This window comes from Astyanax mexicanus, chromosome 12 (genome assembly GCF_023375975.1).
Source record: "Astyanax mexicanus isolate ESR-SI-001 chromosome 12, AstMex3_surface, whole genome shotgun sequence".
NCBI classification, from domain to species: Eukaryota; Metazoa; Chordata; class Actinopteri; order Characiformes; family Acestrorhamphidae; genus Astyanax; species Astyanax mexicanus.
In genome coordinates this window covers 7,996,781-8,016,859 of record NC_064419.1, presented here as the reverse complement: position 1 = coordinate 8,016,859, position 20,079 = coordinate 7,996,781, and the positions used below count along the sequence as shown (strand labels likewise).

At 41.3% G+C, this 20,079-nt stretch overlaps 1 protein-coding gene across 4 annotated transcripts in view; it reads right to left on the bottom strand.

The window, feature by feature from the left end:
• The window catches only part of prkcz (protein kinase C, zeta), a 75,004-nt gene that overhangs the window by 31,886 nt on the left and 23,039 nt on the right, over positions 1 to 20,079 (bottom strand). For 3 of the 4 annotated variants that reach the window (XM_049485803.1, XM_007236938.4, XM_049485802.1), the window contains exon 5: positions 1,623 to 1,708. In XM_049485803.1, coding sequence (XP_049341760.1) covers positions 1,623 to 1,708 — 86 coding nt within the window. Of the gene's footprint in view, positions 1 to 1,622; positions 1,709 to 16,892; positions 17,020 to 20,079 lie in introns of those variants that run through there. The other variant, XM_049485804.1, reaches the window with a different exon arrangement.

Sequence of the window (20,079 nt, the reverse complement as noted above, 5' to 3'; positions counted from 1 at the left end):
TGAGTCATCCCAAACTGTCTCTCTCTCTCTCTCTCTCTCTCTCTCTCTCTCTCTCTTTCTCTCTCTTTCTCTCTCCTAAAGGGCTTTGAAGATTTTTCCAATAAAGCAGAAGCTTCAGTGCTGCCTAAAATAGCTCCTAAGATCAAAACAATATTTCTCACCATCCTCACTTCTCACTTCCGTCACTCTCTCTACCTCTCTCACTCCCCCTTTCTCTCTGTAATCTATGCAGCCCAGCAGGGACGTATGGTGGCCTAAGACAACCGAGTTAAGCACTCTGACTACAGCAAACCTGAACACACTCACACAGACACACACACACACAAATATCACTGTTATCTCAGCAACAACAGAAACATATACTCACTGAAAGAAAACGCCACAGTTATGTCTGAAGCAGGGATGTAAGTGATAGCAGGTGTGGTCAGGTGTGATAGCAGCACTGGCTCTTTCCACAAGAGAGTGTAAAAGTGAGAGTGCTTCCACCACTGAATTATTAAAAAAAAGACTCTAACTGTCTATGTTTGGATAGTGTACCTCCTGGTGAGAGATTGGTAACTACATGCATGCCTCTATGATGCCATCAAAATATTTTACTCAATTGACAATCTGCAAAAGGAAGTATCACTGGACTGAGAGAATTTAAAATTTAGGACAGGACTCTCTAGGGCTTAAGACAGGACTTTGTAGAGTTTAGAACAGGACTCTTTAGGGTTTAGGACAAGACTCTGTAGGGCTTAGGACAGGACTCTCTAGGGTTTAGGACAGGAGTCTGTAGAGCTTAAGACAGGACTTTGTAGGGTTTAGGACAGGAGTCTGTAGAGCTTAAGACAGGACTTTGTAGGGTTTAGGATATGACTCTTTGGGGTTTAGGACAGGACTCTGTAGGGTTTAGGACATGACTCTTTAGAAGAGGTTTAGGACAGGACTCTGTAGGGTTTAGGACATGACTCTTTAGAAGAGGTTTAGAACAGGACTCTGTAGGGTTTTGGACATGACTCTGTAGGGTTTTGGACATGACTCTTTAGAAGAGGTTTAGGACAGGACTCTGTAGGGTTTAGGGCATGACTATTTAGGGTTTAGGACATGACTCCTTAGAACAGGTTTAGAACAGGACTCTGTATGGTTAGGACGTGACTGTTTAGAAGAGGTTTAGAACAGGACTCTGTAGGGTTTAGGACAAGACTCTTTAGAATAGGTTTAGAAAAGGACTCTGTAGGGTTTAGGACATGACACTTTAGAAGAGGTTTAGAACAGGACTATGTAGAGTTTAGGACATGACTCTTTAGAACAGGTTTAGAATAGGAATCTGTAGGGTTTAGGACATGACTGTAGGGTTTAGGACATGACTCTTTAGAAGAGGTTTAGAACAGGACTCTGTAGGGTTTAGGACATGAATCTTTAGAAGAGGTTTAGAACAGGACTCTGTAGGGTTTAGGACAAGACTCCGTAGGGTTTAGGACAAGACTATGTAGGGTTTAGGACATGACTCTTTAGAAGAGGTTTAGAACAGGACTCTGTAGGGTTTAGGACAAGACTCTTTAGGGTTTAGGACAGGACTCGTTAGGGTTTAGGACAGGACTCTGGGTAAGGATTAGAACAGTATAAAACTCAGTACTGACCCTGTTAAAGCGCTTGGCCTGGAAGAGGTGTCCGTTCACTCTGTACAGCTTCCTCCATCTCCGAGCTCCACGCCGATAGATGGACTCTAGTAGAGAGAGAAAAGAGTGAGAGAGGCTCAGATAAAAGAACAAAGGATCAGCCACTGAGAGAGAGAGCAGTGAAAAGAAGAGAAAGAGAGAGAGAGTTGGAGAGAGTGTGTTGTTGACCTGAGGGGATGAAGAAGCTTGTACTGAAACTGGAGCGAAACATTAAGCAACCCTCCTCCCCAACCCACTCACTCTTCACACCAAATAACATCACATTACACCATATGAACCACCATCACACCATATAAACCGCCTCACTCACTCATCACACCGATTAACACTCACTGATCCATCAAAATATACAGTATAAACCACTCCACTCAACCACAACACCATGAAAAAACACCTTGCTCCCTCACCACACCGTATAAACCACCCACTCACCCACCACATCAAACAAATCACCCATTCACTCACCACACCATATAAACCACCCAGTCACCCATCACACCATATTAACCACTCCACTCACCCACAACACCATATAAACCACCTCACTCACCCACCACATCATATAAATCACCCATTCACCCACCATAACTTATAAACCACCCAGTCACCCATCACACCATATTAACCACCCCACTCACCCACAACACCATATAAACCGCCCCACTCACCCACCACACCATTTAAACTGCCCTATTCACCCACCACACCATATAAACCACCCACTCACCCACCACACCCTATAAACCACCCCACTCACCCACCACACCATATAAACCACCAACAACACCATATAAATCACCCACTCACCTCACCTCCACACCATATAAACCACCCACCACATCATTTAAACTGCCCTATTCACCCACCACACCATATAAACCACCCACTCACCCACCACACCATATAAACCACCCCACTCACGCACCACACCATATAAACCACCAACAACACCATATAAACCACCCACTCACTCATCACACCAATTAACCCTCCACTCACCCACCACACCATATAAACCACCCCCTTTCCCACCACACCATATAAACCACCCACTCACCCATCACACCACATAAACCACCCACTCACCCACTACACCATGTAAACCACCCACCACATCATATAAACCACCTCACTCCCCTGCCACACCATATAAACTACCTCACTCACCCACCACACCATATAAACCACCCCACTCACCCATCACATCATATAAATCACCCATTCACCCACCACACCATATAAACCACCCACTTACCTCACCCACCACACCATATAAACCACCCACTCACCCACCACACCATTTAAGCCTATGTACTGGAATTGGAACTGAAAAAGACAACTCAGTGTATACCTAAACTGCACCCTGAGTGAGGAGCAGAAAGACTCTGAGTGTATGCGTGTATGCGTGTGTGTGTGTGTGTGTGTGTGTGTGGGTGCGCCCGGCAGAGAGGGAGTTACATAAAGTGATAAATATTAAAACGCAGTGAAAACTTTCAAGTGTTTTCTGCTAATGAGCACCAGAGGAACTTCTGAGAGTCAAAGAGAATATGTACAAGAGTGTGCATGTAAGGGTGTGTGTGTGTGTGTGTGTGATGGTGTGTGAGTGTTAGAGAGAGTGTGTGAGTCATTAAATGTTATCCACAGAGCCTGTAGACAGATCTAGACTGTACAAAACCACCCTGGTCATCGAAAGTACAGGTGAGAAAAGCACAGGTGAGGGAAGTGAGGGGGTACAGGTGAGTGGGGTTCTGGTGACTGGAATGAGCAGAGCATGGGTGACGGGAGTAGATGTTATTGGAATGAGGGGAGTACAGGTGAGGAGAGTACAGTTGAGGGAATTGCAGGTGCGGAAAAAGTACAGGTGTGGAAAAATATACAAGTAAGGGTAGTACAGGTGAGGGGAGTACAGAAGATTGGAATGAAGAATGTACAGGTGAGGAGAGTATTGATGAGGGGAATAGAGGTGATTGGAATGAGAGGAGTAGAGGTGAGAAGATTATAGGTGAGGAGAGTGCAGAAGAGGGGAGTACAGATGAGGGCAGTACAGGTGAGAATACAGGTAAGGGGAGTAGGAGGAGTACAGGTGTGGGAAGTACAAGTAGTGGAAAATTAGCGAGCACAGGTAAGGGAAGTGAGAGGAGTAAAGGTGATTGAAGTAAGGGGAGAAAGGGGGAGGGTATAGGTGGAGTAAATGTGGAGAGTGCAGGTGAAGGAAATGTGGAGAGTACAGGTAGGGAGAGAGCAGGGACTACAATTCGGGGGTTTTTAGGTGAGGTGATTGAGTGCTAAGTGGTTTCTACTTGAGCTTAGGGTCTCTGTCTGAACCCGAACCGACCCGAGGCCCGAGAAAGCAGTCTGTGACGTAGGGGTCTGTTTTTTAATGCTGTTTTTGTTTTATATAAAGCTATGGCATGATAATAACAATATAGCAAAGTAACAAATCAAACAGTTTTTTATTTGTGTTTTTGCACTTAGACTATAGGCTCAATTTAGAAATTTCGTTTGTTTAGAAATTGTTTTCTATTCTTTCCTATTATTGTTAAATTATATAAGATTAGAGGAAAGTCATTTAGGCATCATTCTTGTAGCCTTATTTACTGATGTTTAGGCCTGTGGATCATTGTTCATATTGTTTATGTTTTTACTTTTCAGAGATCTGTTCTTAATAAATATTTTTTGTTAAATAATAGGTCTTCTTTAGTGTTGCAATGTTAATTAACAGCATTCTGAACAGATTTCGCTTTTTAAAAAGCTCAGTTGCTCTACTTACTGAAAAAAATGTCAGGTTTAAATTAGACTCGGGCTCAAAATGACAGTGTATGGGGCGGTTCAGGTCGGACTCGGGCAGAACATGCACAAGCTCGGGCTAGATATCTGTGCCTGATCTAAGCTCTAGTTACTATGCTATTTCATTTGGTTGCTTTACTGATGCTAAGCAGTTGTTTGCCATGGTTACAGAACAATATCCACTTAGCAGGATATTGAGCGGTCCGGCAGACTAAGGCACTGTCATTATGATCTGGTTCATATTCTATGCTGCTTGCCTTAAGCAGCTGAGAGATCACATTAGATCTTGCAACCACACAGCAACACACACAAAATGATATACAACAGCATATTAACAACCCAGCCGGTACACAACCACCTAAGAATTGGTTAAGCTATGCCCTTTCTCAGCATTGTAGCACACACATACATAGACACAACAGTGTGCTCAGGATTAGCTAGCATGAGCTAGCATGAGGCTATATGCATGACTCTACAAGACTCTACTCTATAATCCTGCGCTCCTAACCACGCCATTCCCAATCCCACAATCCTCTCTGGCTGATCCTGCGAGCGGTGCACGTGGTAAGGCTGATTCAATTCACCACTGTTACCATGGCAACAACATCCTGCCTCTGTGCCCCTCGTTAGCCAGGCCACCAGATGCCTCATGACACACACACACACACATATACACACACACACTGTAGAATGTAAAAATATGTACAATGCTTACTCAGGGAAAATTCTATGTTTTTGTTTTTACATTTTGATAATTTATATTTATCCCTGATTTTCTTCTGATCTCATCCTTTACTGTCCCATATTGTCCACTCTTCTCTCATCCCATTATGTCCCCTTCCATTCTGTCCTGTCCCAAACTGCCCCACCCTGTGCTGTTCAGTTATTCTTCGAAAAATATTACAAAACAATATAATTGCTTACTTTTTTCCAACTTTATTTCAAAGTGACATTAAACCAAACTTTCACAAATGAGAATAACTACCTTTTAGTGCAGCAATATATATGTATCAAATGAAAACAGATGAACAATGCGTCTCCATTGTTCAGCTATCATGAGTTTAATAACGTAAAGCATGCATACCTGTCAAGTCTCCCGTTTTGGCCGGGAAACTACCGTATTTTACTCCTCTTTCCCGCCGTCCTCCCGTATTAGTATTTTCCCGTAAATTTCCCGAATTATATTAAAAATTAAAAAACTTTATTATTGAGGCGACTGACCGCTGTGTGTTTCTTAACCAATCGTGGTGCCGGTTTTGAGGAGCGCGGAGGAGGGTCAGTGTGGGGACTTAGTCAATAGTGTGCCAATGTTTAAGCAAATTTGAGAAAAGTATAAAGAGAAAGAATGTTGCAAAAGAAATGCTAGTTAATTTTTATATATGTGTTGTGAATGTTATGAAATTTTTTTTTTATAGTTCAGGGCTAGTTTTAGGGCTTGTTAGTGTAATTGGGTATGATTTATTATTTAGAAGGGGTAGAAGAGATGGTTGAGCTGGAGAGAGAAAAAATTAACTGAACTGATCAGGACTGGACTGAAGTATTAATAAAAGACTATTAATTGTGTAGGCCCCTTAGAACTAATATTTATTTATGAAATATATCTGGTCCATGTCCTTTTTGTAAAAGCTCATGATTCTATTTTTAGGTCACCAACGGTCATTTTGCTGAATTTGCCCTTTTTGCCATTTGTTCAATATTAAATCGATAAAAAAAACATTCTGATAATTTAATTGTAGTATGTAAGTGGTCACAGGTGGTTATTTTAGATTTTTTGTAAACCTGTCTCATAATGTAAGGGATACTGAACCTCGGTTGGGCTAGTTGGATGGCTTAAAGTGGGCGGCGGAAAATGTCCCTTATTTATAAATCCAAAACTTGACAGGTACGAGCATGTCGCAAACCGGCGTGTCTGTGCATGTCCGTGGAATAACGTAAAGCAGCGCCATGTCGCAAAACCACATTATGAAGTTTTTTTTGCGAAGATTACTTTATTATCACTTATATAAACCGTGTTTATGCAAAGTGAACACGCCAATACATTTCATCGTAGCCTACTTTATATATTTGCGTGAATAATTGATTAAATTACTGTAGAAATTATATTTATCGTCATATCACACAGCATTACTCTACAGGTTCTGTGGATTGACACATTTGCCATAATTTATCCTATAACGGCAATGCATATTTTTATAGGTAATTTTATTTTCTGCTTTTTTTTCCCCTCCCCTCCCCTCCTGTTCCATCTTGGTCCTTCCTGCCCCTCCCATCCCAACCCCTTTATTTTGACTTGTCCTATTCTTTCGCAACCTGTTGTTCTATCTTTTCCCCTTATACTAGCCAATTCTGTCCCATTCCGTCCTCCACTGCCTTCTATAACATACCCACTTGTTCCTTCCTGTCCCATCCTTATTTTTTCTGTAGAAAAATAATTGGTGTGTTCTATTCTGAGGCAAAATAACAGCAGGGCAAACGTAACTGTAAAACCCACATGTTAGCATTTTTTTACTCCAACCAAAATCAGACACTTTTAACATTTTAAACATCAAATAACAACATAAACGCAGCATATCCTCACAGTGCCAGTGGAACCCATAGCCCAAAGTAAGCCTGCTGTTAGAATTTAGCTCAGCAACAGCGTTAGCATTAATTAGTGTGTGTGTATATGTGTGTGTGTGTGTGTGCACATGGAAAGGCCAAATAACAGAAGTGAGTTCTTCAAGTGCTCTTGTTTCTCCCGTTAACTCCTCCAGTGGGGTGAAAGAGTGAGGTATCACACCGTTCTGTTTCCATAGAGACTGTTTTTATTCCCTAGTCTGATCTCAGAGAGAAAGAGTGTGAGAGAGAGAGAAAATGAGAGAGAGGGAAAGAGAGAGAGAGAGAGACAAAAGAGAAACAAGCTGAAAGAGAGACCCTAATGAGAAAAAAGAACAAATCAGAGAAACAAACCTAATGAGAAAGAAAAACAAACAGAGAGAAAGAGATGCAAAGAAGAAAAAAGAACAAATCAGAGAGAAAAAATGATAAGAAAAAGAAACAAACAGAGAGAAAGAGACCCAAATGAGAAAAAGACAAATAAGAGAGAAAAAAATTGAGAAGAAAGAGAAACAAACAAAAAAAGAGAGAGAGATCTAAATTAGAAAAAACAACAGATCACTGAGGCAAGAGACAGAAAGTAAGGGAAAGAGAAATTAACAGAGAGAGAGAGTTGAAGAAAATAACACAAAAGAGAGAATGAAAGAGAGAGAGTAATGAAAAAGAAATGAGGAAAGAAAGAATGAATGAGAGAAGAAAAAACTGAGAAAAAAGAGAAAGAATAGATGAGAGAGAGAGAGACACAGAGTAATAGTTATAATTATTTTCTATTTTCTCCATCAGGTTAATTTTAAGGTTCTTTCACATCAAGCTTAATTGGAACAGACTTTCAGACTTTTCACTTTGGTCCAAACCAAAGAAGCAGGTGTGAACACAAACGAAACTGCTCAGTGTATAACAGAACATGAACTGATTAGCTATACTGATTAGCATTAGCTCAGAAAGTAGAGCAGACAAAAGCTCTGCCCAGACCACCCTGTAAATATGCCAGCTAAGCTAATGCTAGCTTAGCACACTACAGATGTGTGCTACAAAACAGGGCCACACACCACAGTTCACCTCTGTTCACACCTGATTCTGATAGCTAAATAAAGTTGACCCTCATTTACACCTGTTCACACTCGTTTACACACCTTCACATGATCACACTTGTTCACATTTACCTATATTAATACTCCTTAGACATGTTTACATTCATTTACACTTGTTCACAGATGCATAGTTCACAATAGTTCTCATGTTCACACTCATTAACACATATTTACACTCGTTCACACACATTTACACAGTTACACTATTCATTTTTATTTAAATTTTCATTATATGCCCCCTTATTTACACACATGTACACTATACATTAGGGGTGTGCCATATCGTATCGTACGCGATAATATCGCCAACATTTTTGAAATATACCCTGAAATATCGTGCCATAACACTCACCGCTAATTATCACACTTTTTTGCTGTTTAAGCAAAAGAAAAAAAATCACAGATTTCTCATTTACAATTAAATATCTACTAGAGACAGATTATATATGTCCAGTATAATTTATTTTACTTTAATCCTGGATATATGGAGATATTTTGAGTGCATTATTATTAGTATCATGACATTCTGGATCATTGACTTCTGTTAGAAATCTGCTAAAATTCTTGTATTTTTTTATATCTCAGTTAGGGGTGTGCTGTATCATATCGTATACAATAATAAAATGTAAGTTTTGTTTTGTTGCAGTAGTGTATTTTTTTTTATTTTTTGTCATATCTCCAAGAGTATCGTTATCACGATAATACCATGAAATATCGTGTTATTTTAGGGCCATATCGCCCACACATACTATACATTAGGGGTGTAAGAAAATATCGATACACTTGAATATCACAATATTACGTTTCGTGATACTGTATCGATTCTCAAAAACGCTGTATCGATTTTTTATTAAGTGTGTTTTTATTCAACTCCCAGCAGCTAGATGGCAGACAGTAGTTACTTTTGTGTTGTTTATTCACCCGGCCGCGAGGTGGCAGTGCTGTGATCTATCTTGATCCATTCGGTGCCTCCAGTACACTGCAAGTAAGTACAGCTCTGCATTAGCATTAGCACCCCCCTGGCGATGGCAGAATCTAAACGCTAAAGATTAAATTAGGTTGTATGAAGTTTTTTTAAAGTATCGTGATATATCGCATCGTGAGCCCTGTATCGTGATACGTATCGTATCGCCAGGTTGGTGCCAATACACAGCCCTACTATACATACTTGTTGATACACACATTTACACTTTTCCACACTCATTTACACATGATCACACTGTCTTTAACTCATTTACATTGATTCACATTCGTTTACATTCATTTACACACATTTGCACTTGTTCACTCTCATAAACACTCGTTCATTTACAGCAGGAAGGCTGAGAGAAGTAGGTGGAGTGACGATGTCTCTCTGTAGTCTTTTTTTAACAGCTCTTCTTCACACTTCACTCCCTGTCTTTCTCTGTGTGTGTGTGTGTGTGTGATACTGAAGACACTAATGCTAAACTTAGCCGCACACACTCCAGAGGAAGGAAGCGTCCTGTTTCTGCTAAAAAGGCGCTCAGGTAGTGGGGTGTGGAGGTGTGTGGAGCAGCTGAAGGTCCAGCTGAAAGAAGGTCAGTACAGAACTGTGTACAGAGCGCTAATGAAGCGCTAACGGTCACTTCAGTCCAGGATAAATGCCTCTGTTTGATTGAGCTTCTATTACTTATTAGTTCCATTAGCATTATAACTCCATTAATTATTAGCTGCATCAGCGTCTTTTCTCTAGTGCTGACTGGTGAGGTATCCACTTCTGTTACTTGTTAGCTACATTAACCCTGTAGCTCCAGTGCTAATTGATGGGATTTAGCTTTCATTACTTATTAGCTAAATTAGACTTGTAATTGAAGTATCAGTTTGCATCCTGCAGTAAGATGCTGATTATGGGCACTGATCTCAGACCTGCAGCCCTGAGACAGTAAATATCAGTTCAGTCTAGTCCTGAACTTTAACTGCAACCAACAAAACACACATGCTAACAGAGGCTCGCTAAGCTAATGCTGTGGAGTATCTGCAGGTATTCAGCCTAACAAACTCATACTAGACTAAAACTTATACTGGACAAATAAACTCATACTGGACAAACAAACACATACTGGTCTAACAAACTCAGTCTGGACAAACAAACTCATACTGGATAAACAATCTTACACTGGACAAACAAACTCATACTGGACAACCAAACTCATACTGGGCTAACAAACTCTTATAGGGCTAACACACTCTGGACAACTGGACTGGACAACCAATCTTATACTGGAAAAACAAACTCATACTGGACAAAGAAACTCATACTGGATGAACAATCTTATACTGGACAAATAAACTCATACTGGACAAACAAACTCATACTGGACAAACAAACTCATACTGGACAAACAATCACAGGGCTAACAAACTCATACTGGGCTAACATTCATACTGGAAAAACAAATTCATACTGGGTTAACAAACTCATGCTGGGCTAACACACTCATACTGGACAAACAAACTCATACTGGACAAACAAACTCATACTGCGCTAACATTCATACTGGAAAAACAAATTCATACTGGGCTAACAAACTCATACAGGGCTAACACACTCATACTGGACAAACAATCTCATACTGAACAAATAAACCCATACTGGAAAAACAAACTCATACTGGGCTAACAAACTTATACTAGGCCAACACATTCATACTAGGGAAAAAAGACAAAACACTCACCTAGGCAAAACATACTAAACAAACATAAAAACATACTGGACAAAAAATATAATGGTCAAATAGGAAACCTCAAACTACTGCTCCATTTTTTCATACTGAATGCTAAAGTGGGTCCTGCAGAGAGCCCTGTGTAGAAGCTGCAGTGCTGAAGATGTAGATCATCAGGGACGTTGTTGGTGCTGCAGGTCAAACTGAGAACTTCCTGACCGAGTTCAGTCTGAGCTGCAGTCGGGAGGGGAACTCTGAGTGTCTGCAGATTGGATCTTGTGCTCAAATTTTCAGACATTAACACAGGCTGGCTAAGCTAATGCTGTGCAGAAGCTGCAGGTATTCAGCCTTTGACTCAGTTCCCTGACCTTAAACTGAACAATGGCTCTGGAGACAGAGAGTCTGCAGCTCCGAGACAACAAGAAAACCTGAACACCTGCCAGAGATGCACACAGAGAAACAACGTGCTGTTCAATGTTTATATGATCCACACGCTCATTCTGACAGACTATAATACACTACAGGAACCATAGGGGACACTTTATAATGCTTTAAAATGTTCATATGATCCACACACTCATTCTGACAGACTGTAATACACTACAAAAGCATAGGGGGCACACTCTAATGTTCTACAATGTTTATATGAATCACACACTGGAATACATTATAGGAAATGTAGAGGGAGCTCTATAATGCTGAATAATATTCATTTGATCCACACACTCATTCTGGCAGAATTTAATACACTACAGGAAGCATAGAGGGTGCTCTATAATGCTGCATAATGTTCATATGATCCATATGCTTATTCTGACAGACTGTAATACACAAAAGGAAGAGAAAAGGGTGCTCTATAATGCTCTATAATATTCCTATGATCCACACACTCATTCTAACAGATTCAATACACTACTAGAGTGCAGGTGGCACTCTATAATGCTGAATAATGTTCATATGATCCACACACTTTCTCTAACAGACTGTAATACACAACAAAAAGCATAAGGGGCGCTCTCTAATGTTCTACAATGTTCATATGAACCACACATTTATTCTGACAGACTGTAATACACTACAGGAAGCATAGAGGGTGCTCTATAATGCTGCATAATGTTCATATGATCCAAACACTCATTCTGCACTGCACTTTGAAAAGTGCAGGGAAATTTTCAATGCTCATATGAACCAAAACCAAAACACCTGTAATAAACCACCTTTATAAACATACCACCCCAAAATAACACATAAACCAATGCTAGGAAGAAAAGGCTGCAGTCCTACATCTCACAGCTCTACAGTCACCCCTAAAATCACAGCTAAAGTCACCCCTAAATTCAACCCATAAGTCACTCCTAAAATCACTTAAAGTCCTAAAACACCTAAAATCACTTAAAGTCATCGTCCTGAGCAGCAGCAAAGTGAGCTCACCCCCACAAGCCTGAAACGCAGCGCTGAAGCCAGCCATGTCCCTTGGCAAGATCCCCGGTGCTCAGAGTGTAAAGGCCAGACAGTGTGGAGGGAATAGCTCCAGCACAGTGGCTCTGATATCACTTCCTGTCTTTGTTGGCAGGTTGGCAGGAAGGTGATGCCGTTTCCTACGCAGTGGCAGCACCAGGATCAAAGCACCAGCAGAGAGGACTCAGCAGCAACTCATACTGGGCAAATAAACTTATACAGGGCAGACAAACTCAAATTTGCAAAAAAAAATCTGATGTTTAAAGTGTGAAATATACAGTAAGAATGAATTCTTACTGGGCAAAAAACACCAGTTTAAACAAACAAACTCGTGCTGTACAAAAGAAACTTGAAATAACCAACATGGGCAAGATTACATCATTTAAAGTTTCTGCATGTTGGTTTCAATGAATTGCATTATTTCTGTATATATAATTTATTGCAAATGTATCCGCTCACCCATCCAAATAATTGGACTCAGGTCCAATCATTTCCATGGCCACAGGTGTATAAAAAAAAAAAAACAAGCACCTAGGCATGCAGACTGCTTATACAAACATTAGTAAAAGAATGGGTTGCTCTCAGGAGCTCCAGAAATTCCAGCGAGGTTCTGGGATATTCCCTTTTTTTGCCACCTGTGCAACAAGTGCAGTCGTGAAATTTCCTTGCAGATAAATAGTCCACGCTTAACTTCCAGTGGTTTCACAATAAGAACATGGAAGCAACTGGGAACATGAGTGGTCTACGCTGTTGTTGTGTGCATTTATACTTGTGCAAGTGAATGTCAGCATCCCTCTGTAGTTTAATTATAAAGGTTGAAATGTGTAAGCAGGAAAATAAGGCATGGAGGACCAATCACAGCGGCTGCCAAAGCACGATGTGAAGGCTATAGTGTAGATTTGACATGAAGATTAAGCTTGCCATAACTCTGCAAACAATTACACCAAAACAAGAGTTGTTGTTACTTTAACAAGTTAGTTTAACACCCATTCTCACTCTCTTATATTCATGTTAGGAATGTTTTTAACACTCAAACCATCCGCTACCATTTCCCCAAACTTCAAAGCCATGACTCTGGGCTGTGTGAGTGTATGTGTAATACAGGCTTGCTGTTACATAATAGGAGCATAAGAGTGTTTGCACCCGAGCTGTTTTCTGCTCTCGCTCTCTCTCTCTCTCTCTCTTTCGTCTCTTTCTCTCTCTCTCTCTCTCTCTCTCTCTCTCTCTCTCTTTCGTCTCTTTCTCTCTCTATCTCTCCAGCAGGTTGAGGTGATTACAGAGAGAATCGCTGGGGGTCAAAGGAGTAAAAAAAACAGGTGTTTTGCTTATGAGGAAAAAAATACTCCCAGGAGGCGCTCAAAGAGTGGGGATTTGAATCCATACGAAGGTTTCACAACTGCCAGAGTGGTCCATGTCTTGCTAAAGCCCACTGTCAACTCAGACATCAATAGATAAAAAGACCAATATCTCTCCTCACTTTGTCCTTGCTCGTTCTCACTGGTCAAAGCACAGTCTGGCTTTGAACCAGCAAACTTTACAGAAAGTGTCCTTAAAGCAGTTACAAAGAAGCTACAGGATGGAAGGTCAACCAAACTGACCCCTCTGCAGCCTTCAACACAGTTGACTCCTTGATTCTCCTGTCTGTTCTCGCAAGAAATCAACAGCTCTGCATTTGCAACAGCGATGGTGTGCATCCTCTGGAGGTGTTACCGGGTAACATATGGGGAGCTACATCTGCTGCATACAGACTCTCCACCGGCATTCTCCCAAAGCTCAGTGATTGGTTCTCTTCGGTTCTTGTTCTGTACTTGTCTTCTTGAGCCGATTTCACAAATGAACTACGGACAATATCCATAGAATTAGGACTTTTCTTAAACATGCAGAAACTTTCCAGATTACAAATCAAGTTAGAACTGATCCGGACATTTGCATTTACACTAACAGCTCCTCCAGGTACAGGTAATGTCCAGTAAAGTTCAGGGTTGCCGTGCATACGTGAAAGGAGTTTTGATAAGGTAACATCCATGGGTAACATCTCATAGATTCTTTTACCGTTGCTATGCTCATGACTAGGGCTGGGTATCAAAATTCGATACCAAAAAGGCAATGACAGAAATGTACCGAAAGGTACAAAAAAGGTAAAAAAATTTAAAAACGTGCCAATTTTTAATACTTTGCATGAAACGTGCATAAACGAGCCAACAAGCCTGTCTCTCTCTCTCGCTAACTCACGCTGTCTCTCACTCGCTTTGTCTCTCGCTAACTCTCGCTGTCTCTCACTTGCTTTGTTTCTCGCTGTCTCTCACTCGCTTTGTTTCTCGCTGTCTCTCACTCGCTTTGTCTCTCGCTAACTCTCGCTGTCTCTCACTCGCTTTGTTTCTCGCTGTCTCTCACTCGCTTTGTTTCTCGCTGTCTCTCACTCGCTTTGTCTCTCGCTAACTCTCGCTGTCTCTCACTCGCTTTGTTTCTCGCTGTCTCTCACTCGCTTTGTCTCTCGCTAACTCTCGCTGTTTCTCACTCGCTTTGTTTCTCGCTGTCTCTCACTCGCTTTGTCTCTCGCTAACTCTCGCTGTTTCTCACTCGCTTTGTCTCTCGCTGTCTCTCACTCGCTCTGTCTCTCGCTAACTCGCACTGTCTCTCACTCGCTTTGTCTCTCGCTAACTCTCACGGCCTCTCTCTCTCACTCACTCTGTCTCTCGCTAACTCGCACTGTCTCTCACTCGCTTTGTCTCTCGCTGTCTCTCACTCGCTTTGTCTCTCGCTGTCTCTCACTCGCTTTGTCTCTCGCTGTCTCTCACTTGCTTTGTCTCTCGCTAACTCTCGCTGTCTCTCTCTCTCACTCACTCTGTCTCTCGCTAAGTCGCACTGTCTCTCCTTTTCTCTCATTTGCTGTCTCTTGCTAACTCTTGCAGTCTCTGCCTTCCTTTCACTCCCTCTGTCCCTTGTTAACTTGCGCTGTCTCTCGCTAACTCACTTTCTCTCCCTCTCTCTCACTCGCTCTATCTTTCACTAACTTGCGTTGTCTCTCCCTGTCTCTGTCTCTCCCTCTCTCTCATTCACTCTGTCTCTCACTAACTCGTGCTGTCTTTCTCTCTCTCCCTAGATATTATACTACACCAATAATACACCTAGGAGAATCATGATTCTAATTAATGTTTAAGTGATTGACGCCACTAATATAATTTCGTCTAATTTTGTCAATCTAATGTTACTCTTAAAACTAAAATGCATAAATCAATATGCGTAGGAAAAATATGTGCAGTTTAAGCACATGCAATGATTTTTGTCCATGCCAAAATCATGCTCACAGTTTTTCCAAGAAGTTCCAAAAAGAGGAAGTCTCTCCCGGTGACAGTATGAGAATGAGATTACTCACGTCGGCTGTTAAATAAATACGTTGTGTGAGAATGATCATCGTTTTTTTGGATTTTTTGGTTACAATTTACTAGAAAAAGGTATTAAAAAAGTATTGTTTGGGTATCTGTACTGAATTCAGGTTCAAAAATTTAAAAATGACATCCAGCAACCTGTTCATGAGGTCCAACTCATGCTTTTATTCCCACCATCTGACATCACCATCTGCATATATATGCATCTAGCTACATCTCTCCCTCACATCTTTTCGTGGATGACATCATCATGGACTAATGGACTAATCCAATAAAGTTCAGCAAGCCCAACCTCAGCTAGACTGAGATGCTGTACATCCCTGGAACTGGAACTGTGGTTTAGTTACTAGTTCAGTACTAGTCTATAATGTTTCAGTACTGACCTTAATGAATCCTTTGACTCATTTCGTTTCCAATAAGGTTAGGATTTGTACAGCAGGGCTGGTAGGCTCATCACTACTGGCCGGTATTGTGCATTGATCCTTCTTTCAGTCAAATGTTCCATTTCATTTTGTTTACTTGTGTATTATTTCAGTGCATCTCTAGTTAATGTTGTATGATGTTTCAGAACTATTTCAGTACTGGTCCACACTGTTACAGAGCTGTCTCCATACCATATCAGTACTGGTCACTGCCTTCACATATACAGTTCTAATCATAATAATAATAATAATAATAATATTAAACAATACTCTCTCTCTTTTTCTCTCACTCTCTTTTTCTCCATCTCTCTCTCTCTCTCTCTCTCTCTCTGCATTCAGTCCCTGCGGGGGTGAAGTGATATCCCCATGACAGAGAGAACACTGAACGTTCTTTATATAACCAGGACGCACACTAAAAACAGACAGAACAGACAGTCTAGAACTCTGTCCGTCCTGCGGATACGTCTGTCCTCTTAACTTACATTCAAACAATTGCAGAAAGAAAGAAACACAAAGAAAGAGAGGAATAGATAATGGGCAAAAGCGAGGGAGATGAAGAGAGAGGAATAGATAATGACAAAAAGAACGAAAGAGAGAAGTGTGAGTGAGACAGAGAGAGAAAAAGATAGAGAGGACAGAGTGAGATACTGAAAGAGATATAGAGAAAAAGAAAGACATCAAAGCAACAAATAAACAGAAAAAAACAGCATCATCCATCTCATACTGATCCAATCTCTCTCTCTCTTTTTCTCTCTCTCTTTCTTTCTCTCTCTCTCTCTCTCTCTCTCTCTCTCTCCCTCGTTACCTTTCACTCTCAGGTAGAAGAGGAGTGTCAGCAGCATCCCGGACAGGACCGGTCACTCCTGGATCTTCTCACTGATCCTCTCCCATCGCTCACACACCACCAGCCTCTCTCTCACACACACACACACACCGCCGGCTCACTCACTCACTCACGTTGGTTCTCCCACTCATACACGCTCATCCCTGTATTCCCCCCACACAAACACACACACACACACACTGAGCATGCTCAGTTCACACACACTGGTTGTTAAGGGGATTTTTCTCTTCTAGTTGCCATGAGCTTTCTCTCTCTCTCTCTCCCTCCCTCTCTCTCTCTTTTTCTCTCTCTCTCTAGAGCCATGTCTTTTGCCCCCTGCAGGACGTTCTCTGTAATGCTGCAGGATCTCATAGGATCCACTAGAGGGCAGCACTGCTTTACTCTGAGCTGCACAGTCTGACCTGGTTCTGGTTCTTTTGGTTATATTTAGACACCTCAGCCTGGTTTCCTGCAGAACACACACTCTTTCACGAGCACACACACACACAAACACTTACACACTTACACAGTTCTTCCTCACCTGTTTACTCTGTACACCTCACCTGATGCCGAGAGACCAGTCCCTGGGCCTGGTTATAACCTCTCTAAGCAATTAATAACCTTGTAATTACACTGATATAACCCTGTAATAAACATGTAATAACCCTGCTGACAGAGAGGATGTTTGTAAGTCCAAAGGAGGAAAGCAGCAGGAAGGGAAATGTGGGATTAAAAACAAGCAAAATCGAAGATCCGAGTCAGATTAATCTGAGGATTACACACACACACACACACACACATCCTGCTGACTTTCTAACTGTACCGTGAAGCTCACATACTGTCGCACGGAGCTCTTTAACTGTACCCTGGAGCTCACCTACTGTTTTTTTATCCCACGAGACAGGTTTAAGCTTGACGAGAACTATATATATATATATAGTGTAACCACAGTGTAACAGAAGTGTAACAGTAGTGTACCTAGTATAACAGTAGTATAACAGCACTGCACTCACAATAACAAAAGTGTAACAGCACTACACAGTATAACAGTAGTGTTACAGCAGTGTAACGCAGTAGTTTACCTGTAGTGTGACTCATATAAAGTTTTTTTTATTTTCTCTAAAAAAAAACAATAAAACTCTTCTCTACAGACCACTCTCTCTCTCTTGCTCTCTCTCTGATTGTTGTGTAACTGTGCTGAATTCCTCAGCAGTTGGTCTCTCTATCAACCCCCCACCCAAACTTCTGGAATCTTCTGTAATCGGTGACCCTTTGACCTCTGCTCCGCCGCACAAATGCTACAATGTCACCTAGCACTATGCTACCGTTTACTCTTACACACACATACAAACTAGCACAAACACACACTCACACACAGACAAGAAAACCTGATTGTTTTAAGAACATTTCTTTGTAACCCAAACTGAGCCGTCCAGCTCCCCACTCTAACCTGTCCAGCAGCTCCAGCGCCCCACTCTGCACAGTGGAGTACGAAGTTTAATAACAGAATTCCAGGTGAAACCTTTGTCAGGAACCCCAGAGTAAGGGTATGTCTAAGGGTTGTCTTCCACCAGCTCTATTTGGTTGAAATATACTTATTTGCTTATTTCTTTGGTGTGGTGATATTTTCCTAAAAATATTTTAAAACAAATAAAAAGAAAACGAAAATGACATAAAATGTATTTATTTATTTATTTATTTTTATTTATTCACAGTAACAGACGGTGTTGTCCCCCTGGCTCACTTCCAGGACAATTCACCATTAACACACCTGAGATCAAATTTGATCGGTAGAAAACAGAGATGAGTTTCTGATTACACACTCATAGTTTCTGCAACGTTGCAATGCTCCACCACAAATACACACACACACACTTTCACTACACTAATGGCTTTCCCTACCCCTGGAGTCCTGTGGTGCATCAACATAATTAAATAGTGTGTGTGTGAGAGAGAGAGAGAGGGGGGGGGGTAAGGGTCAGCTGTTTATTAGTCTGAATCCATTAAAGCACTAATGTGGAGCGTGAGCTCGTTATCAAGCTCGTTATGGAGAGGGCAGGTAAAGGTAATCTGTTATTGAGCAGACAGACAGAAGGAGAACTTTAGGAGAACACTCAACAGAACAATTTGCTCTAGACCAATCAGCTCCAAACCAAGCAGCTCTAGACCAATCAGCTTCTGATCAATTAGCTTTAGACCATTGAGCTTTAGACCAATCATCTTCTAATCAATCAGCTTCAGAACAATCAGCTCTAGACAAATTAGCTCCAGATTAATCAGCTCTAGACCAATCAGCTCCATACCAATTGGCTCTAGAGCAATCAGCTACAGACCAGTTAGCTCCAGAATAATCAGCTCTAGACCAATCAGCTTCATACCAATCAGCTACAAACCAATTAGCGCTAGACCAATCAGCTCCTGATTAATCAGCTTTAAACCAATCAGCTCTAGACAAATCAGCTCCTAATCATTCAGCTTGAGATCAATCAGCTCTAGGCCAACCAGCTCCTAATCAATCAGCTCTAGACCAATTAGTTCTAGACCAGCTAGATCCAGATTATTCAGCTCCAGACCAATCAGTTCCTGACTTATCAACTCCAGACCAATCAACTCCAGACTTATAAACTCCAGACCAATCAGCTCTAGACCAATCAGCTTCGGATCAATTAGCTTTAGACCAATCAGCTCTAGATAAATTAGCTCCAGATTAATCAACTCTAGACCAATCAGATCCATACCAGTTAGCTTCAGAGCAATCAGCTACAGACCAGTTAGCTTCAGAATAATCAGCTCTAGACCAATCAGCTTCATACCAATTAGCTACAAACCAATAAACTCTAGACCAATCGGCTCCTGATTAATCAGCTTTAAATCAATCAGCTCTAGGCCAACCAGCTCCTAATCAATCAGCTCTAGACCAATTAGTTCTAGACCAGCTAGATCCAGATTATTCAGCTCCAGACCAATCAGTTCCTGATTTATCAACTCCAGACCAATCAACTCCAGACTTATAAACTCCAGACCAATCAGCTCTAGACCAATCAGCTTCTGATCAATTAGCTTTAGACCAATCAGCTCTAGACAAATTAGCTCCAGATTAATCAACTCTAGACCAATCAGATCCATACCAGTTAGCTTCAGAGCAATCAGCTACAGACCAGTTAGCTCC